The sequence below is a fragment of the Nanorana parkeri genome, unplaced genomic scaffold (assembly GCF_000935625.1).
Source record: "Nanorana parkeri isolate BGI_ZX_2015 unplaced genomic scaffold, ASM93562v1 scaffold1092, whole genome shotgun sequence".
NCBI classification, from domain to species: Eukaryota; Metazoa; Chordata; class Amphibia; order Anura; family Dicroglossidae; genus Nanorana; species Nanorana parkeri.
In genome coordinates, this window is record NW_017307360.1 from 174,320 (window position 1) to 197,687 (window position 23,368).

A 23,368-nucleotide genomic window follows, 5' to 3' on the forward strand; every position below is an offset into this window, starting at 1 on the left:
GCAGCGAGTCATTAGCCGCCTCCCTGACTTCCTGATTGGCCAAAAAGCCGGCTCCATGCTTCCTCGTCACTTGGTGCCAATCGGGAAGCCGGGTGGCGAGTCATTACACGCCGTCCCACTTCCCAGCTAATCAGGAAGCCGGACGGCAAGTCATTACAGGCCACCCGGCTTGCTTAATGGGACTTCCAGTATCGGAATTTGGCATCAGTGAGTAATGAAAAAAATATTGGTACTCGTACTCGATACCGAAAAAATGGTATCGGTGTATACCTATTTTGAATCGCACCCCAACACACGTGTTACAATGCGTTGCAATACATGGCAAAGCACCAGGGTGCAATACATGGCAAAGCGCCATGGTGCATCTCAACATAAACTTTGTAACATGTCTGACATTTGGGACATTTTTGAGCATCAGAAGGTTATTGATTTCAATGATTTGCCTCAACTGAACGCATGGCATTAATGTAGTACACAAATGTAAATGGACGCTTAAGCATTATTACACTAATTATCAAACATGCTCATTGATTTCTTTAGGAGTGTTTCTGTTCCTTTTGTTTAAAGTAGTATTAAACGCTCAAACTTTTTTTCAATAATGAATCCAGATCAAACAAATATACATTGCCCAGCTAAGCAGTGCTTTACATTTATGCCCAAACACATTACCATCATGTTTCTGAACAGTTGATTCCAAGTATCTCAGCTCAGCTTCCCTGAACTTCCTGCCTAGTACAAGATCATAAAGACTCCAGCAACTGCTCATCTACTATCTGGGAGGGAGGAGCGGGCCCAGGGGGGAGGAGAGTAGCTTGATTTACTGTTTCTGTGTGTTTGTGGAGACACACACAGCTTGCTAGCACACACATGGGTGACTGCATAGCACTCTGCATAAGAAAGGAGTCACACTAAACAAGATATAAGGACCAGTGTTCAGTAGACATGTGCACCAGTAAAAAAATTTGTTTCGTTTCGTTTCGATTCGGATTTTGCTTTATTTAGTTTTTCGGAATTCGGGTCCGAAAGTCAATTCGTTTCAGAATTCGGATTTGGACGAAATTCGTTAGCGGAAATCTGTACGAAATGTTGTTTCTAATTCGTTTTGTTCGTTCGTTGCAGCAAAGTGACATTTAAGAGGGAAAAAACGTTTTTTTGTTCTCAAATGTCACTTTGCTGCAACGAAATTTTGTCCAAAGAACGAAAGTTTGTCCAAAAAAAAAAGAATCAGAAATTCGGATTCGTTTGCATTCGTTATACCTGTAATTCGGAATTCGGATACATCCAAATCTCAGAATTTCCGAAATTTCTTCCGAATTTCGATTCGGAATGAAACGAATCGCACATGTCTAGTGTTCAGGGGACCAGATGATTCTGCAGAACACTAAAACTTTTAAACATCAAGAAGCAGAATTCATTGTAAGTGTGCTGTTACAACAGTTGTATGAAATTATGACACAATGCATAGCCATGGTTAATATTCATATTACTGTTTAATACATTTTCCTTAAAAGTAGAATTAAACATTTGTTTGCATATATCTACTCCCAGCAAGCAGTAGACATATGCAAAAACATTTAAAAAAAAAAAATTACCAAACTTTTTTTGGTAACCTAGTTAACTCTGTCTCCGCCGCTCGCTCCTGTCCGAAGATCTGAAGATTCTCAAGCAGCCATGAAGGATAATGGGGCAGTAGAAATCTGCGACCAGGAGAAGAGGAAGACACAGGGTAAGTCAATGCACGCAGCCCGGCAGCGTGTATGCGCACAGACACTGTGGGACACAGAAGACACAGCAGTCAGCGCTCCATCAAACCGGCATCAGCACTGGAGGGACTCCTGAAACGACTGGGAAGATGATCGGATCAAGAGGCATAATTTAAGGTAAGTCCTTAAAAAAGCATGGGGGGGGGTTAAACTTTAATGCCCCTTTAACTGATTGGAATTTAGTGAATTGTTCTATACCCCTGGACTCCCAATGAAGATTACTTTCTTCCTCACCTTGTCTTATGGCATTAAAATGGCTGCTTATCTTAAGGACACATGTTAATCTGCTCACATGGGGGGAAACATTACCAAGTTTTGGCCTGCAAATACCGTCACTCCAGCGGGGATGAAAGGAATCAGAGAGAAAATGACAGCTGGCCGAGCGCTGCGGGACGAGCGCTGTGAGCGGCCGGTGTCTTTCCTCCCACACCGCTCGGCCGCCTATCACAGTGCAGCAGAGCGGTGTGGGGGCGGAGACAGCGCTGTCACAGGAGGCTGGGCTCTCCTCTTGCAGTAGCCTATGACAGTGTGTGTCAGAGAGGAGAGCGGGTACAAGCACATTGTTTATATAATGGGGGGAGGGGCGAAAAAAACATTACGCCACTGCTGCAGACCATCTATGTTTGTGCTCTCAGATAATGTATCCATACTCTACATGTGTTTGATGGAGATGTGAGTATGAGAAAAGAAAATACAGAATGTGTATATAAAGGGGGCCTGGATTTAAAATGTGATAATGTGGTTTGTCTCACAAGTATACGAATTATCTATAAAATAAAAATGCTCACCACACTTTTTACAATCTGATTGAACAAGTTCCTTTAGATCTACCAACATGTCTGCCTGATTGGATATACATTGATTGGATAGGTAAGTAGGTCCTCATATTACATATTTTTGTCAGTTCTGAAGTTGATTGTACAGAGATTGTACGGTCAGATTGTAACATGTAAGGTGAGCCTTAATCTGGCCATACAGTAAGCAAATTTTGGCTGGCTCTCCAAGGGATAGTAAAGTCAAAATGTTTTTAAGCTATTTCAAATGCTGATTAAATCACTTACAATGGATGCTGCACCTAGATGTTTAAAAAAAAAATTTTCCTGCAGAATCAGCAGGTCTCCTCAGCACTGGTCCTGACTTCCTGTTTTAGGGTGGCTCCTTTTCCTTGCAGAGTCCAATGGAGACACGCATGTGTGTGATAATAAGTTGTGTATGTCTCCACAAACATACATGCACAGCAAGGCAAACCTGTCGCCTGCTCCCCAGAACATCTTACTCCAAATTAGTAGCTGGACAGCTGCTGGAGACTGCTCGGTCCCTTTGAATCTTGTACTAAACAGAAAGCTCAGGCAAGCCGAGCTGAGAGACTTTGAGTCAGCTGTTTGCAAACATCATGATTAAGTGCTTGAGCAAAAATTTAAGAAATACTTTGCTGGGCGATATATATTAGTTTTTTTGGATTCATTATTTTAAAAAAAGTTTGAGGGTTTATTGCTACTTTAAGTTACTGCTTCCTTAGCGTAGTACCATCATCCTCTTATATTCATTAAAACCTAACTCCAATGTAAAAGTTTTTATGTATCCATGCCTCATTGCATTAAAATGCATATATTGTACTATGTCTACTAAAGTTCAACAAAAGAATGAATTAAAAATAATCAAATTTTTTAAAGTTTTGGATAGCGTAGGGAGGAGTTAACATTTTTATTTGGGGCTGTGACCTGCTGGCTAAACTGGTGGGGAGCTGTTATCACAGGGATAGGAAGGCACATAAAGGAATATAAACTTTAGCGTAAATTATTTCCTGTTTTTTTTCATTGCCCTTAATTGCTGTGTAAAAGTATTCAATTCACAAAGCTCAATAACGCTTTTCTTTTACATTTAGAAATTTTTAAGCAGTAGCATGTTATGCATTATTTTAATTATACAGTTGTTTACCTACTTAGACTTTTTTTTAACAAGCGGAATGAAAAAATATGTTTGCAATGCATTTCTCGAAGAGAAAATATTTTATCACATTATTGAGGTGTAGAATTATCACCTCCTTCAGGGTGGTGTTATGACAGATCTCAGATGTTATCTGATTCTTGTTGCACTGTGATGAAGCAGAGTAAGTAGAGAATTTTGTTCCTCATTTTCACATTAATTTAATCCTATTGCATGGCACAGAAGAAGGCAGCATGTAGTTGTAATTTCTACACATTTTTTTGTCTTCATACAAAATTTGGATGATTTTTTAGTTAAGAGTTATCAACAAATTTTGATTAACAGGAAAAAACAAATGTCTCTGAACAACCATCAATGGGGTTGTAGTGTGTGTAGAATGTTCCATGCCACAAATGTAATATCAAAACAGATTTTGGGTGGTCAGGATCAAAATTGCTTGAGCTTCATACACTAGGAAAAGGCACATGGATATCCTTGATGAGGGTGATAGACAGCAGAAATGCCCTGAGAAGAGGGCCAAGAGTTAATGTCTTGGTGTGTACACAGTGAGGTTTAAAAAAGGTTTGTCATGGCTGTGTGGGTTTATGTGTTCTGACCCCTGGTTCTGGCACACAGACATGCCACAGAGCCAGACTGATGTCCAATAGAGTCCGAGATTGTAAGGGAACAGAGATAGTCCATGTCCAAACAGACCAGTGTGTCTGAGCCAATCGAAGTATAGTGGCTGAAGGTGCCAGTTCAAAAGAGAGGCTGAGACTGGGGTAGCTTTGTCCTAAAGCTGGCCATCGTACTCACAGAGCCCCTGGTTCATGAACAAACACATTATACTACTCCTGATTTTGGAGATATCACATGTGCGAGACTTGTTCACGGTCTAGCCGCATAGAGGGGTCCAAAATCCATGAAGCACCTTCAGGCTTTCAAGACATAAATTACACATCTGATATACTGACTGGCTATTACATTTTCAAATGCACTAAAGTGCCAGGATAGTACAAACACTACCCCAAAATGATCCCATTTTGGAAAGCTGATGCCCCAAGGTGAACAGGTAAACAAAAGGTACTGGCTTCAATCAGCAATACTGGAAACACTGGCACTGGCTGTAATCAGGAACTGGTTGTAATCTGGCACTGGTAGAAAATTGGTGGAAATCTGGATTTGGCTGTGATCAGGTAGGGGCATTGCAATCTGGTCCAGGGCTTACTACGCATGCGCCAATGGCGCGTTGCCGCAAGAGGAAATCCGCACCAACTGCGCATGCGCTAAAGACGCGTCAGTGCGCCAACCCGCGCATGCGCAGAAGACCTGATGGAAAAAGGCAGGAAAATGCCCAGGAGGCGCACAGGAAGTGACCTCAACTTGATGGAAAAAGGCAGGAAAATGCCCAGGAGGCGCACAGGAAGTGACCTCAACCAGATGGAAAAAGGCGGGAAAATGCCCAGGAGGCACACAGGAAGTGACCTCAAACTTCAATCATCACTTCCCTATATAAGCTCAGCCCAGACACTGCCAAATTGCTGGATTATCTTCAGTCCCCCCTTGTTCCTGTGCTAGTGTGGATCTGTCTGAACTTGTTGAAACCTATTTGACTACTCTTGATTGCTGCCTGCCATTGACCTCAGATTTGTACCTTGACCATTCTACTTCTTTGCTCCTTTTGTACTCAGCTGCCAGATTGGAACCGACCCCGGCTTGGATCTCGACCATTCTTCTGATTAACCCTTGTGTACTTTGTCGCCAGAGTGGACTTGACCTTGGCTCGGATCTCGGACTAAGGCTTGCACGGTGCTCCACACCCCTGGCACCCGTGCCATTCGGTGTCCACCAAGTCTCTGTCTCCATCTCCAGAGACTTCAAGAAACCGAGGTGCAAGGGAGGCCTCCCCACTACTTCGGTCTCACCTCAGGTACGTGGTTTCGTGACAGTGGCTCTGTGTGTGTGTGCCAGGATGGGGAGACCTGGCTACATATCACAACTAGTGTCATCAGGTAGGCTGTCATCAGTGCTCACTGTAATTTGTCACAGCAATCACAAGGTACAGATCCATTCTCATTGACTTTGTACTTTCTGCCTGTGATCAGCACTGTGCCATTGACAAGTGTGATCACAGATATTGTTTATAGTTTTGATAACTGATTGGGCAATGAAAGTGACTCTGTATCTTCTTTTCCCTGATCTGCATGTCCAATAACAATGTAACCACAGTTACTGTGTATGCACTAGCACAGTTTAAAAAGAACTCCAGGATGTATTAAAATTAACCCTTGTAGTGGGGCTTACTCTGGACAGCAAGAGTTTAGTGCTCGTTTTGGTCTAGGAGCGAACATTAGGAAGATATACTCACCTAAACGTCACTTCTGCGGAGGCGACAGCTCAACTCTCTTCCCCTCTGCTCTGGCTGTGGTATGTCCCCCAGCGTCCTCACGTTCAATGGACATGCATTAGATGTGATGAGGTCACGAGTCATTAGACCACTGGTGCCCGGGGGAGAAGAGGCCACAGGGACCGATCTAGCATCCAGACGTGATCAGGTGAGCATGTTTTCTTTATTTTCGTCCCTAGATCAAAAAGATAAGTTAACCCTTGCAGTGGAAGGTAGCCCTACTGCAAGGGTTCATTTGAGTATATCCTGGACTTTATCTTTAACATAGGACATTTAAAAATGACCTGTCAGACAGTGGCGACTCTAGGTACAATATATGGGGGGGCACATAAGATACCACAGTCAAAATGGGGGGGCACTAATAATTTTCACCACTAAATCATACCACTGAAAAAACTAAAGAAGTATATATAAATAAGATTACAAAATACGAGAGTAATGCGGTATGCGATGATACCTTTTTATTGTACTAGCCTAATACTTAGAAGACAAGCTTTCAAGAGTTTTTCTTTCTTCCTCATGTATTGCTTCAGACTTGAGAAAGAGGAAAACTCTCAAAAGCTTTTCAATTTCAGCAAACACCAGGGCTGTGTAAATAATCACCTATAGCGATAGAGGACTACAAACCGCAGCAATACATTATACAGAAAAGCAGAATACCACCAGCTATAGAGGACTACAAATCGCATCAATACATTATACAGTAATGCAAAATATCACCAGCTATTGAGCAGTGGCGTAACAACCGGGGGTGCAGCAGGGGCGCGGGCCCCGGGCGAAAAGTAAAGGGGTGGCGCCGGCCGAAAATGGCACTTTCGGCTAAATGCCAAAAGTGACATTTTCCTAAATAATAGTATATACATTTGCCACATACTCTGTGCTGCTGCTCTACTCTGGGGTTCTGGCCTAATGTATTGCGGTATTGGGCAGAGCTTGTCAGGAGGGGTGGGGAGGGTCTTAGTAAGGGGAGATGTGTGGGTGGCAGAAGCGCTGTAAGCAGGCATTGTGTGGCTCACCGGAAGGCGGCCGCAAGGTCCCCAGCCGGACCTAAGACACCTTAGTCAATTTGAAAAATGTAAGTGCTGGTATCGGTTTTTAGTATTGGGACAGAGGTCAGTTATAACGCAGAGTGCGGATGACAGCAGTGTACGCAGACGACCGTGTAGCTGCTCCTGCAAGTCGGGCCGTGTGCCCGACTTGTCAGCTAGCAAGAGACCGCTGCCGTACAGTGAAGCTGTACTGCAGCGGTCGATTTAAAGGGGAATCAGCGGGGGGGCAAGGAATAAGCTAGGGGGGCAATTGCCCCCCCTGTAGAGACGCCTATGCGGCCGGAAATCAGGTACTGGGGAGGGGCAAGGGAATGTGGCCATGTTTCATATGAAACCCTAAATAAAAGTGTAACATGACACGTGGTCCAAAAGGAGTAATATTCGTTTAAACATGGAAAGCAGAAAAACAGAGCTGGAGAAAAGAGGACTTAAGGTTATTAACTGCATAAAAAATCAGCGCACATCCTTCTGGAACATCACGAGACTAATAGTGCACTGTCAGCAGAGACTGCATTCTGCTTATTCAGAGACGAGAAGATACTTGCTGCCCTTCCAGGAAGTAATGGCACACATTCACTTTACAGACATAGAATGTATTAGTGTGATGGGTAGAAGCTCTAGCAATATAATTATGTCCTCCTAAAATATACGCTGCCTGGCCAAAAAAAAGTCACACGCGCTAATATTTAGTTGGACCGCCTTTAGCTTTGATTACAGCACGCATTCGCCGTGACAATTTCTATAAGCCTAAGCAATGTCACAACATTTATTTCAGAGTTGCATTCATTTTTCACAAAGATCTTGTAGTGATGATGGGAGAGTCAGACCACTGCGTAAATTCTTCTCCAGCACATCCCAAAGATTCTCAGTGGGGTTAAGTTCTGGACTCTGTGGTGGCCAATCCATGTGTGTCTCATGCTCCCTGAACCACTCTTTCACAATTTGAGCCCAATTAATCCTGGTATTGGCATCTTGGAATATGCCCGTGCCATCAGGGAAGAAGAAAATCCATTGATGGAAAAATTGGTTATTCAATACACTGAGTGGCCAGATTATTATGACCACCCCATCGGTACTTCGTTGGGCCACGAGATGACTCCACAAGATGACTTCGTTGGGCGAGAAAGGTGATGCGAGGAATCTGACACTGCAATGTTGCCCTTCTGTTGTCTTGTATCAGTCTTGCCACTCTCCGTTCTGCCCTAACATTGACTAGTCGCTGACGGCCACAATTCGCACGTTCAAAGGCTGTTAAATCACGTTGTTTACCCGTATCTTCAGAAGCAAATCACTTCTACTGTCGTGGTAAACAACCTGCTTCCCTATCTATAATGGTCTGGCCCTCTAGCAACTTCAGCACAAAATTATAGCTAATTTGACCTACAAACGTCAGGTGGTCATAATAATCTGGCCACTCAGTGTATATTCAGGGAGGCAACTGAGCTCATTTTTTGCTGACATAATGTTGCTGAACTTAAACTAATTATAGAAATGGTAGGTTCTGACCTTTTTGCTTAGCTAAATCCAGGTGGCAGTGTAAATAATGAGCTAGTTTAGTAAGAAATAAAATCTTAAGGTCAACTCCACCAAAAACAAATGTTTGTATTATTGCATGAGCACAGAGGGGTTAAAAGACACTGCCAACGTTTTATACCTATTAGAGAATCCAGAGGTGAGATTATCCTCCATTCATTTCAGTCTCCATTTCTTCCCAAAAGGCCACAATAAATGTGTGATTCTCGTCCTACCATTTTCCCCTTTAGTTTCTTATATACTGCAGGAAATCCGCAGGAGCCTGGGTGACAATATTTATCTTTAGGGTTCGTTCACACCATAGGGCAGTGCGTTCCGGTCAGAATCGGACCGGAACACACTGCTCGCATTGCGGCCGGCTCCCTTTTTGCCGGGCTTTAGGCGGCGTGGTGAGCCATTTAAGTGAATGGCACTGTAGTCACGCACTATAGTGCTTGCAGCATTTTGATCGTACCACACAGACCGCACTGCAGGCACAATGTGCCTTGCGATCCCGTGCGGGCAACTGCATTGCAGCCGCAGGGCGTGGCTACGGTGCCATTCACTTTAATGGCCCACCACGCCCCCTCCAGCCCGGCCTCGGGTCCGCGGGTCCGATTCTGACCGGAACGCACTGCCCTATGGTGTGAACGAACCCTTAGACAAGGCAAAGTAGTTGTAATTGGCTTGAATTGTGGTATCACCTTTTGCACGGTGACTGGTCTTGTCTTCGCCCCTCCTGTAGTTTTCTACAGGCAGTCTGCAGTGGGTGGGGCCTGCTGGGCTGCTCTCTGCACAGGCTATGTACAGCATAGTGATAATGTCACTGCTACTTTTACAAGGTAACAATTGCATTTGGTGCAACAAAATGGATTTATATACAGTAATTAGTGGCTATTGATGAGTATATATTTAAATAAATGTTTTTGTGCCTGGAGTTCAGCTTGAGGCCTTCCATTACCCAGCAACAGCAATCTTTCTTAACCAGGGTGTCGTGGCGCACTGGGGTGCCTTCTGCCTTCTCTGAGTTTTGCTTTTCCATGGTCCAGAAAGGCTTCTGAGGTGAAGTGGGCTCCTGATGTGAAGGGGGAACTCTGATGTGACTGGGGGGACTCTCATATGAAAGGGAGGCCTATTTTGTAAATGGGGGCTCTGATGAGATGTGAAGGGGGGCTTTTGATGTGAAGGGGTCTTCTGATGTGAAGACGGCTCTTGATGTTAAGGGGGGGGGGGGCTTCAGATGTGAAGGGGGCTTCTAGTGTGAGAGTTGAGATTCTGATCTAAAAGGAGGCGGCTCCTAATGTAAAGGGGGGTTCTTTAATGTAGAGGAGAAATCTGATGTGAAAGGTGGGATTCTGATGTGAAAAAGGAGGCTCTGATGTGAAGAGGGACTCCTAATTTAAACGGGGTGCTCTGATGTAAAGGGGAACCCCTTTTTTGTGTTTCTGCATGGGATCCTCTCTTAAAACCCATACAGGCCTCCATCAGGGATAAGGGTCTGGTATGGAATTTGGAGGGGCCACATGTCGTTTTTTACATTTGCCTATTTTCCATTTTGGACTGGGGTACCTTAAGGTGGCCATACACTTTACAACCATCGCAAGGGGCGGGCTTCCGATGACCGCAATGCTGAACGGGCAGTGTGCGCGTGCGCACACCGGCCCGTTCGGCATTTGTCTCCTGAGCACCGTTCAAACCAGAGGAAAATCGTACGATTTCCGGCTGGTTTTCTAGCGTGCTCCTTAGACAAAAGACGTGCGACCGTACAGTAGAAACGGTCGCACTTCTTCGTTCACACTGCTCGATTCTCGTACGATCACGGAATTTCCCGCGATTCTCGTACGAGAATCGAGCAGTGTATGGGCACCTTTTAAGATTTTGATCATTTTAAAGGGTGCCCTAGAATTGTAAAACCAAAACAGCTCCAAGGAAATACATTCTGTTCTCATATAAAAGTCCATATACAGAAAACAATGATCACATTAATGCATCACTTCACTCTTGTTAGCCAATTTATTTTACAGCATAACCCCTATTTACTAATGGAAAATGGCCTAACAGGAAAGGAAACAATAATAGTGAAATGCCATGGAATGGACCAACTGCAGACCAACCTGTGTAGATGCAGGTAATGGGAGAAATGCATACAAAAAGAAATACCACAAGATTAACAATTAATGTTAGATTTATGCAGAGTCACTGTGTAGCGGATGGTAATAAAAAATTAAACCATACATTACAGATAATAGTTTTGGAAGATCAATAATGGAACTAATGGCTAGATGGAATAGGAGTTAATATGATTATGGCACAAGACCAAGGCCAACAGATGAGAGTAAAGGCTAGTAAATACCGAGCAGTTAGAGTACAGCCAATTTAGAGAATTCCCTTCTCATCCACAGGAAATGATGGGAGGACTTTACTGATTAAAGGGCCAGTTGTAAATGCTGGAGACTGGAACATACTTACAAGCAGGGGCTTTAAAGGAGAACTATGGGGTCAGGGCTTTTCCCCATAGTTCTCCTAAGGGTAACGGGAGGACACAAACTAACGTCCTCCCGTGACACTAAGCTCAGTATACCGTGAGCTACAGCTTGCGGTATACCGAGACGCCGCAGCTGAAGCGGATCCCGACAATTATGTCTGGATCCGCCCAGCTGCGTGAGTGACAGCTGGCTCTGCCTATCTAGAGGCAGAGCCAGCTGTAACCGCCCCCTCACCCGTCTGTTCCGCCAGTCAGCGCTGGAGGATCGGAGCGGGGAGGGGGAATCCAGCCCCTCCCCTGTCACGGCAGAGAGCCGTGACAGGATCGAGAGGTGAGCGAACCCGGTATGTGTTCGCTCACCTCCCGATCTACTGAGCCGACCTGTGACAGTTTCATTGTCACAGGTTGGCTAGGACTATGAGGTGAGTGAAAAGCACTCGCCTCATAGTTCTCCTTTAAAGCTAAACTACAACCGCACCCTCAGTCTTGCACAGTTGTACTGACTCCTCTCCTGTACCAAAATTGCTTACTTTGATTTCACTGCACACTGTGAGCTTCTCACGATGTGCATTAGAAGCTGAAGCAACTCAGATAAAGCTCAAATAATTTGCTGCGTAGAGAACATCCAGCATCATCTTCTTCTTGCGAATGGCGGTCTGCATGCAAATGTCCCCGACCCGTGCCTAAATACGCCCCAGACTGCCACCCACCCATCAAGGATTTTTATATTTGCATTTGCATACTTCTACCTCCATTGCATAGAAGAGCACAGAGACCCAGTGATGATGTCACTAAAATAAGGCATGTAATGAAAACGGAAAGGTGTTATTTAAAAACTTCCTTAGTATGTTGATGAGGGAAGGAAGGAATTGGTGAGGGACAATTATAGGCCCATTCAATTACAGCTGTAGGTTTCGGGCCACATGTGTCCCGACATTTTAAAACCTCACATGGGGATACATTTATAGTGGCAGTAAAGTGAGTGGAGAAAGCGGCCAGGCGCTTTTAGCCATAATGTGCTGGTATGCACAACATATTAGTACATTATGGCAGCTCCAGCACTGCGCTCCTATCTCACCGAGGTTTTCATCTTTAACCCGGTCATCTTCTGGGTTCTGATTTTTTAGCTGCTTCATTGGCCTTGTCATGGTGACTTAGCTCCTGTGCATGTGCACAGGAATGACCATCTCAGCATGCCAAGCCTGTGCCCTGAGCTACGCATACAGTCTTTAGTACCTCTTCCCTCATTTATCTGATGATCTGTATACCATTAGCTGAGTTGCAAGTAGTAGGTTGAGGGATGGAACTACAGACCTGGCGATAACCAGCCACCTGGAAAGTCAACACCCACCCTCCTCCTTTTAGTCACTGTCATGGCTTTTTTGGTGAATTTTACCTGGCTGTTTTAAATGTTCTTGTTTTACGCCCCTTGTGGGTCTTGTTAGTCAGATACCTGTCTGGGAATGGTGGTTAATGGCCCTTTCAGAACCATTGTGCTGTGGTAACACACATTACGTGCGTTGGTGTGCTGTGGTGGATGCACTTTGAAGTTTTGTTTTCTACCTTACACTTGGCAAAGTAAACAAACTAATTGTTTTTCAGAGAGAATCATTCATGTGTCCCAGTTTGCATAAATCTTTAGGAATATCGGTTAAAAGAAAATCCACTTTCATTTAAAAAAATAATATAACATATATAATTGCTGCACAGCCATGTTGTGATTTAAAGCGGAACTCCACAATTTACCACCCCAATGACATAGTGTTTTTCTGCCTTAAAGAGAAACACTGAGAAGGAAATGGGGGACAGTGTGGGGAAGGTAAAGGAAGACTGGCACTATTTTTTTATATATATAAAAGAAATTGTGATGTTCTACTTTAATGATCTTTCCATTGCAATCTGAAAATATGTTACAAGTTATGATCTAAAACTGTTAAATAAAAGATAAGTCTCCTTTTTTGGCACGTTGGGGGTATTTTCTAGACTGTTGTGTTCAAAATGTCTCCAGAAAATTAATTTCCTGCTATTCTTAGCAAGGTGTCTCTTATTACAGCACTGGAAGTATCACATTATTATAGAAGGCAGAATGCTCAGCTAAGCACTTCCTTTCATTTCAAGATGTTACTAGGATAATCTTTTCCAGCATCTACAGGGTTAAAGCAGTTAGGCGTATACAATGAAGACTTCTAAAATCCCTGGAAGGTTTGGTGACCAGTAGAAGATGTCACTTAAGTCACCAGTAACACAATCTGCTAAGACAGCAGCATGTCACATTGGTGCCTCTCCTGTCTTTGTAGAACTAGAAGTCCCAGCATGGCCCACTGGTGCCCCTCATGTCTCTGTAGAAATAGAAGTCCCAGCATGTTTACCTGGTTTCTCTGTAGAACTAGAAGTTCCAGCATAACCCACTGGTGCCTCTCATGTCTCTGAAGAACTAGAAGTCCCGGCATGTCACACTGGTGCCTCTCATGTCTCTGCAGAACCAGAAGTCCCAGCATGTCACACTGCTGTCTCTCCTGTCTATGTAGAACTACAAGTTCAAGTGTGCCATACTGACATTTCTTCTGTATATGTAGAACTACCCAATATGTAAAATTACAATTCCAAGCACTAATGATTCTCCTGTGTATGTAGAACTAAAAGTCCCAGGTACTGGTATCTCTCTCCCGTCTCCTGCATGCCCACTACCCACACTGACAGACACATTCTGTTATCTCTTGACTGGTCTTACTACCTCGGACTATCTGCCAGTCAGACATGGTGAACAGGAATTATTTCATTCACTAACATGATTCTGCACTTGTTAATTTCTATTTTTCTCTTTGCATTCATTTAATTGCGGAAATATAGAACAAAAAATATTTGTATTTTAGTTTCTTAATAGCCTATTTCCAGATGTTAACTGTTGAGGATATTTCCCCTTACTTCCTGTTCTGTCTGATACCTGTTACCTGGACAGGAAGCGAGAGGAAACCTCTTCTTTTGCTGTAGTCCCAACTGTGGCTTTCTCACTCACTTCCTGTTCTGCCTAGGTAGCCCGATTGCAGGGGTCAATTTTTAAAATGCCCGGCGTTCTTCTTTAAGCTGACCATACATGCTTTAAATCCATCCATCGATTCCCCTATCCACAAATGGAGAAATCACCGCTGCCGGCTATTGTATTCAGCAGTCTCTGCACCAGCATGGAAAGGGTCATGCACGGCTCAAATTTTGTCAGATTCAGCAGAAATGGGCTGAAAATCGAGCAATGTATGGCCATCTTATGTCCTATAAATCAGAGCTCAGAGGAATTCAGCCAATCACTTCCCTAACAGCCATGACAGTCACATGATACAGCAGGCACACTTTATTATCCCCTCTCAGCTAATTAGTCCATATGAACACAAATACCTGATTCAGCCTTTACAAAATATTACATTGGCAGAAATTCAGATGATACAATTATTATGAAAAAAAGATAACCAATATTAAAGTCTAAAATAAAAATCAGTAAGAAAAGTTGTTCAGGCCTGTTCAAGTGTTCTGCCTATATTCAGTATGGCATTTCCTACATACAGTAGATCATTTACTAAACACAGTATGCCATTTCCTATATACAGTATATCATTTCATATATACAGTATATTTCCTATATACAGTATGCCATTCCCTATATAAAGTATATAATTTCCTACATACAGTATATAATTTCCTACATACAGTATATAATTTCCTATTGCAGTATATCATTTTCTACATACAGTACGGTATATCATTTCCTATTGCAGTATATAATTTCCTATATACAGTATATCATTTCCTATATACAGTTTATCATTTCCTATATACAGTATATAATTTCCTATATACAGTATATCATTTCCTATATACAGTTTATCATTTCCTATATACAGTATATAATTTCCTATATACAGTATATCATTTCCTATATACAGTTTATCATTTCCTATATACAGTATATAATTTCCTATATACAGTATATCATTTCCTATATACAGTTTATCATTTCCTATATACAGTATATAATTTCCTATATACAGTATATCATTTCCTATATACAGTTTATCATTTCCTATATACAGTATATAATTTCCTATATACAGTATATCATTTCCTACATACAGTATGCCCTTTCCTATATAAAGTATATCATTTCCTATAAACAGTGTGCCATTTCCTATATACAGTATATAACTTCCTAAGTACATCGATGCATTGTACAGCCTACATGAACTTGCTGTAAAGAGGAAACTGATTTGTCATGTCCTACAGAGGGAGCTTTGCTGAAATGCTGCAGCAGAACTGTCTCACCTTTACTGAAGGACAATTTGCTTCTTCATCCCACTAGCTTCTTTTTTTTTCCCTTCAGTAATGCTACATAAAACCAAACACAATATGATCTTGCAGATCCTGTAAGTGACTTCTTTCTAAATGAATATACAGAAAAGGTTATGTCCCAAGCTAATGAATTCCAGGGAAGACATCACACCCATAGGCAACCTAGCACCCACACCCTGCCTACTGGACCGCCATATAACACTCTTGGGTGGGGATGTATAGGGCAGGCTGATAATGGGACTGCAGTATGATCATTCAGAACAAAAAGTCAAAAGTTCTGCATGAAGGGCCATTAACCCCTTCCTTCAAAGTAGCCTGCAGGCTGTTTAAGGTCATGTACAACTTTTGAAACTGCAAGGGTTAACTAGTCAAATAGAATTGGAAAAAAAAATGGCTGGCAAATTATGCAATTAACCTTGACACAATTGTAATTGGTTGTGCAGAAAACTGAAAATGAGGATTTGTCCTAGTTGCTTAGCAATATATACTTTTCCAAAGACATCTTCCTATGCATATTGAGGATTGTTATGTGGTTGCTGAAATCCTTGGAAAGGACCCAAAAAAACACCCACCCACCCACGAGGAAACGAAACACTGCAGTGGGGCATCTAGTAACCCATCATTTAATATTCATCTAGAAGTCACAATAATTGTTGCATCTGTTTAAAAAAACATTGATCTGAATGGACACATAATATATAAAAGTCACAACATTTATTATTATCTTTTGGGTATTATGCCAGGCAGTTTAGAGCAGCTGGTAGCATGCCATGCTTTCCAGTAAGAATGTTCCTATTTTGTAAAGACATAATCAAGGTAGACTGGTGCATGGGATGAGTACTGCAATGCAGACAGAGTTTGGTGTGCCTGCATGGGCTCCTAACACTGCATTGCAGAGCACAACTTTATAGAGGCACCGTTTGCGATTTCTATCACTCGCATCCTATAATCCAAGAGGATTTTCAAAGCCATCATCATATTATTACTTACCTGCAAGGCTTGAATGTCCTCCCTGGAACATAGCAGCCCATGTTAGTAGCAGTAAAGGATTCATGCTGAAATGTAGAAAACTTGCAGCTTTTGTCCTGAGCTGGTCCAGGGAATGCTAATGATGCATTAAGCTGGCATACAGGAGGTAGGATCAGCTTCTTTCGTATAGCAGCATAGTAGCAGTGCAGAGCGCAGAGTGCTTAGTCTGTCATCCCCACACTGTGGCACTAAGCCTCCTAGCCAGGCTGGGGAGAGATCACATGACTACCTTTCATTGAAGCCAACTGGAAGACATTTTTATTATGGGCTACATACTTCCTAGAATAGTAGCAGCAGTGATAATAAACTGATGCATTCAGAATACATTACAATAAAGAAGATTTTAACTTTTTGGCTAGGGATACAATACACAGCTGTAAAAAATGTAAATCTAATGCACCAATTGCAGCAGTGAAAGGTTATATGAGATAGCCATTAACATATAAAATGTGAAAAATGATCAATTTCATGGTACAATAATAATCTATACACATAATACAAATAATACAAAAACTATAGATATTTGCTATTAATGGAAGTAATGCATGCACAGGTTAAAGAAGAACTCTGGCCATATTAAACATTAACCCTTGCAGTTGGGCTACCCCCCGCACTGAAAAGGTTAAGTGCTCATTTTGGTCTAAAAAAATATATGCTCACCCGATTCTCTTCCCCGGGGCGGCGACCGCTCACCTCTCTCCCCTTCCACTCTGGCCGTGGAATGTCCCTCGGGGTCCTCACATCCAATGCAAGTAAATGGATGTGATGATGACGTCACAGGTCCTTAGACCGCTGGAGCCCAGAAGAGAAGAGGCTGTGGGGACCGGTCTAGCAGCCAGGTGGGACTGTGGATCAGGTGGGTATATTGTTTTATTTTAGACGAAAAGAGCAGTTATCCCTTGCAGTGCGGAGGTAGCCACCTTGTAAGGGTTAATGTTTAAAAGAGGTAAGTGTTTTTCCCCATAGTTCTCTTTAGGGAGGGGGCGTGGCCTGGCGATTCATGTGAGCGGACGCGGCTGAGAGAGCTCCAACACGAGATCCTGATAATATCCTCAACATCTTCACTAATACTGTATAATTGACACCTACGCACCTTCCTTGTACATACCGGACCCCTCGGGACTGACAGGTACCGCTCGGTCATTCTCTTTTTTCTCGGGATGACGAGAACCAACGATGCGGCCCTCACTGGAGGTATGGACCTGCAAGATGGCCGTGGCTCGCGTGTGCCAGCCCAGACTCCTCGTAAACAACAGAGGGACCGCTCCAGGGATGTCGCCTCGAGGCTCGAGCAGTTTGCAAGGGGGACACCGAGAGGACCATGCCGCAAATTGCGAGTGACAGATGCGGGAGGCAGTACACCGCTGGCATCTCGCTCAGCTACTGGCACCGATGGCTCAGATCCTGAAGATGGTGCGGTGAGTGACACATGTGCTCCCCCCTCTACCAAGAAAAAAAAGAATAAGCCCCGCAGGTCTTCCCCGCAGCCCACGCTCAAAGATGTTTTCTCGGCCATACAACGCTGCAACTCATCCATATCCTCCCTGACCGACCAAGTACATGGGATGCGGGCGGATATATCATTCCTACGGCATGACCTCCAAAAGGTCCGAGACAGAACCATAGTCTTGGAGGGTCGGCTTGGTGACCTTGAGGATGCTAATGCCCCCATTCAGGCTGACCTCAAATCCGCACTCAAGATCCGCAGAGAACTCCTTTAAAACTGAGGATATTGAAAATAGACTGAGACGCAACAATATAAGAGCTGTTGGGATCCCTAAGAGGGCGGAAGGCCCCAACCCCACGCTATTTGCTGAAAAATGGCTGATTGAAACCTTTGGTAAAGAGTCCTTCTCCCCAATGTTTATGGTAGAGCGGGCGCACAGGGTTCCAACTAGGCCTCTCCCACCTGGGGGTCCGCCACGCCCTATGCTGTTTCGCCTCTTGAATTTTCGGGATAAAGAAGTCATCCTCTGTAAGGCTCGTGAGATGGGAGAAATTTCCATGGAGGGATACAAATTCATGCTTTTCGCGGATTTTTCCCAAGAGGCCCAGAAAAAGAGGGCTAAATTTCTCGAGGTAAAGCGACGACTTCGCCAACTCAAGTAACCCGGCCTCCCCCCCCACTACCTCAGGCTTAAGTCATTTCTGCGCAGAATTGGTGTTGCAGGATGCATGGAGACTCCTCCACCCCACCACATCCCAATATACATGCTTTTCTGTCTCCCATCGCTCTCTCTCCCGTATTGACCTCACGTTGTGTACTGCAGAATTTCTCCCCCTTCTAGAGTCAGTGGACATTTTACCACGGTCATTATCGGATCATGCTCCGGTTCTGACAGTGTTCAGGGGCGGCTTGTCCCCTCGGTCCTTACCCTGGAAGCTTAATCCCTTTTGGTTGACACTGTTCCCTCCCGATGCTTCCCTGGAAATCATCTTGGGAATGTCGCAATTCACGGTGTACACCCCACTTTGGTAAAATCGCGCCCTCCCGGAAGTGTTTAAACTCAGGGGTTTTGAGGCTTGGCGCCAGAGGGGTATTCACAAGCTCACAGATGTATACTGCTCTGGCTCTCTTAAAAGCTTTCCACAGCTGCAATCGCAATATCAGTTACAAATGTCCCACTTTTATCAGTACCTACAACTGAGACATGCCTTGTCCACCCATCCAGGAATCAAGGAGGTTCAGATCTCTACCCTTCAATCGCTGAGTTCAGTGATACTTTCCACTAATACGAAAGGGCTGATTTCTGAGATATATGCAATTCTCCTCCCGCACTTTTTGGTAAAGTATCCGCTCTCAAGCAGGGGGAGATGGGAAGAGGAACTGGGCTCCATCTCGGAAGAGGATTGGGAGACGGCCCTACAGGGTGTTGGGCTCTCATCCTTGTCATTGTCACATAGGTGGACTCAAATATCTATCCTACATAGAACATATAGAACTCCGGAATTTCTGTTTAAAATAGGGCTGCGGACCGATGCCAAGTGCCCTACGTGTGGCATGGCACCGGGCTCCCTTATACACCTGCTGTGGCGCTGCCCCAAACTGGTCAGATATTGGAGTGGGGTCACTGCAGTCATTAGTTCAGTCTTCGCGGTTCAGGTCTCTTGCTCTCCGTACACATGCTTGCTCGGTATCCTGGATGCTGGCCTGTGGGACGATGTCACTCTGACTGCTGTATCCAGGGCCCTGTTTGCAGCACGAAGGGTGATTCCGCTTCACTGGATCTCCTCAACAGTCCCCACGGTAAGCATGTGGATAAAGGAGCTTGACCGCTTGATAGCATTCGAAAGAGTGATATTCCAACATAGAGATAATATCTCTAAATTCCATAATATATGGACGAAATGGATACATAGATCCGTGCCCCTTACCTCAAGTGGCAGTTGAGTTTGGTGAGGGATACATGTTATCCTTATGGTAGGTACTTGGTATCCTATCTCCCCATGCAGGAGTAGCCATATACAGAAGGAACTTGGTAGAGTCGTTTTGAGATAGCTTATAGGGTTAACGATCTTTGACGTGGTTGTGCAAACGTGTGGGATGCCCTGATGTAGGAGGGACCATGAACTGGAGGTTGAGAGGAGCATTCTAGGACCTGTGCAAGCTTTGTACCCCTACTAGTTGTTAAGATGCTTTTTGGTTCTTTCCCCGTTGTCCTCTGTATTTGTATACCCTTTCCCAGTGTGTTTGTGATTTGATTGCTGACAATAATCTGTTCATCTGTACGTAATCATCTTATACCGAAAACAACATGTCACTGTATTGTTATGTCTCTGTAAAACTTTAATAAAAATTACTTGATCAAAAAAAAAAAATAGTTATCTTTAGGGTCCTGGGAGGACATATACTAACGTCGTCCTATGACCTCTAGAGGCAGAGCTAGCTGTGCCCACCCCCTCCCCCGTTCGTTCCTCCAGTCAGCGCTGGAGGATGGGAGAGAGGAGGAGGGAATCCCTGCGGTGAGCGGTGACTGACAGTCACTACTCACTGCAGGGAGACGATCAAGAAGTGAGCAGATCGGTGCATGTTTCTGCTCACTTCCCGATCGATAGAGCCAACCTGTGACAGCTCACTGGAAATCACTCACCTCATAGATCTCCTTTAATATGTCCGGAGTTCTTCATTAAAGGTATAGAAAAAAATATGCATTTAACTTTTTTTTTTTTTTCATTGGAGCCAGTGAAGCATTGCAACTGCGGTCAGCGAATTTAGGATGCAATGCTCTGACTCCTGCTGATTCCTGCCTCTTTCTGTCCCTGTCAGGACCTTCAGTAACAGAGATGGGAGGAATTATGAATGGACTACAAGTGTGGTGACATCACAGCACTGTGAACTCCATTAAGAACTACAAATTCCTCTGCCGCAGTGGCAGAAGGGACTTGTAGTTTCTCCATCCACAGATCCTGTCAAAGGATCTATGACTGTATGACACGGTTGTGTGGGCGGAGCCATGCGCAGGAGCTATATTTTCCAAAAAGAGAAGCCGTCTGCAGGGAGAAGAGCCCTTCGATTCAGGTAAGTGGGGGCCAGGGGGTGGGTGTGTTTCAATGTGACCATGTTTCATGTTACACCCTAAATGTGGGTGTAACATGAAACATGGTCTAAAAGGTAAACTTAGCCTTTAAAGAAGAACTCTGGTTTAAATAATTGTATGTTAACACTTTCAAGGGGAGACTGTACAAAGGTTTTGCACATTTTTTTAAAATAGGGAATATTCAATAAAAAGCAGAAATCAGAAGAGTCACCTAATGGCTAGACTGGCCTACTACTATGCTGTGAATAACCTTTTTCTATGAATAGAGCTAAATAGCAAGACATTAGGTTACATACACACATGCAGTTGAAGGATGTAGAGAGCTATTAGCGCCCAGTCACACCATATCCAGTGGGCTCCGGTGCGGTTCAAGCCCGGAACACTCTGAATCGCATAGATCAAGCCGGGCAGCATTCTGGGGCGGGATGGGGCATGTTGGTACCATTCATGTCAATGGCACCGCAGACATGAATGCGATCGCCTGCACCAGAACGCGAGGTGCAGGAATACCCTCCACTCTAGTGCAGTGCGATCAGAAAAAATAGTGCATGCAGCAATTTTTTCCAAGCACACTGCACTGGAACAGAGGGCAGGGTGCCTCACGTTCCGGTACAAGCAATCGCACCCCGGGTGTGGGGGGTGTGCGTGCGGTGCCATTGACATGAATGGCAACGACACGTCCCCGTGCTTGAACCGCACCAGAGCCCACTGGATATTGTGTGACTGGGCGCTAAATGTTTTTTGATGTAATATAGATTTTAAACAACAAAAGTTAAACACATTTGTGTATAATCTTGTAAATGTATGAAAAGAAAAAAATAATTCAATATATTCATTATAGTTTCCCTAATTAATGAACAATATACACATTTATAGAATTTTTTCAACAATGTTTTCTTCCATCAAGTAACATCTGAATTACAATTTGAGAACTGACACTATTCTGCCTCCCCAGTCTAAGCATTGAAAGTGTGATCTCTGTAACTTGCAGTTATGGCAAGATGGCAGCAACTTAGTAAAATTGACAGGCCGTGACTCAATCCAGATGACACCTTGAAGATTGTTAAGAAGTGTCATCAGTGAACATTGGACAGGTCAAAAGATCATCATATAATCCACTCAGCAAAAAATATGAGGCTGAGATACATAGCCTGATCCTTGCACTATGTGTATTTTACACTTCTGAACTCTGCATTATATACCTCTAACCTCTTCAATCTATGTGTTACATACCCCTGACAACTGCACTCTGGCTATGCCTTACACATCCTTGAACTCTGCACTCTTGTTTCTACACAGAGTGCTGGGGTCAAGAGTATGTTGCACACAGAGCGCAAAGGTCAGCAGTGTGAAAAACAAGGGTGTAGAGTTGAAGGATGTGTAAGGCATAGCCAGAGTGCAGTGCAGTGGTTAGGGCTATGTAACGCATTGAAGAGGTTAGAGGTATATAATACACAGAGTGCAGAGGTCAGAAGTAGACTCAGGCAAATTGTAAGCTCTCTGTGCAGAAATTGATATGTATGGTAAAGTTTAATCAATTAAAAGTGATTGTGCTGAGTTTTATATGTCTCTAATTGGTACAAGGAACATGACATATCTGTGATGTGCATACAGCGAGTGAGTTCATTTAAGCCCCTCCCATTGTGCATTTGGCCACACCCACTGCTCAATCTAGAGTGTCCTGCACCTGTAGGGTGCCCAAAGGTGCCCTAGGTTTTTTTATAATCTTAGCAATGACGTGATTTTAGCTTAAAAGACCTGGGTACTGGGACCTCTGCCACTGCCACAGAGTAAAGTTTTTGCAAATGTTCTGATGTATAAAGCTGTTTTCTTCTCAGATTAGTGACTTTGTAACTTTACTGCCCTGCTGAAAGGGTCACTTTTAGTTCCATTTTAGTCACCTTTCTGCTGTAAAGTTTTCAGTAAATGTTTATCTATATACTGCAGCAAAAGAAGTGATAATCAAAAATGTACATTTAAATATATTTACCTCAACGCAGTTTTAGCAGAGAGACTATTCACAAACCAGCCAGTACAGGCCACAGACAGGGCCGGATTTACCATAAGGCAGAGAAGGCATGTGCCCACAGGCCCTCTACACAGAGGGGTGCCATGCAGGTACCTACTCTGCCTAATTCCAGGTGTTGTGCCAAGATACAACATTGGCAATAGTAAAAATGGTGCATTCTGCACAAAATGCACCCTCCTGCTCCAAGACCAGCGGTGCCTACAAGAACTGCCGGCGGGTCCCGCAGCAGGTAAGGGTACTGGCTCCATTCATGCCTATGAATTTCCATTCATGCCTACAGGTGTAAAAAATG

The 23,368-nt window shown here is 43.8% G+C and overlaps 1 protein-coding gene across 1 annotated transcript in view; it reads right to left on the bottom strand.

Annotated features, from left to right (window-relative positions):
- The window catches only part of CNTNAP1 (contactin associated protein 1), a 93,623-nt gene extending 76,941 nt beyond the window's left edge, over positions 1–16,682 (bottom strand). The window contains exon 1 of the mRNA XM_018567787.1: positions 16,471–16,682. Coding sequence (XP_018423289.1) covers positions 16,471–16,534 — 64 coding nt within the window. The 5' untranslated portion in view covers positions 16,535–16,682. The remainder of the gene's footprint in view (positions 1–16,470) is intronic.
- Positions 16,683–23,368: the final 6,686 nt, after the last annotated feature.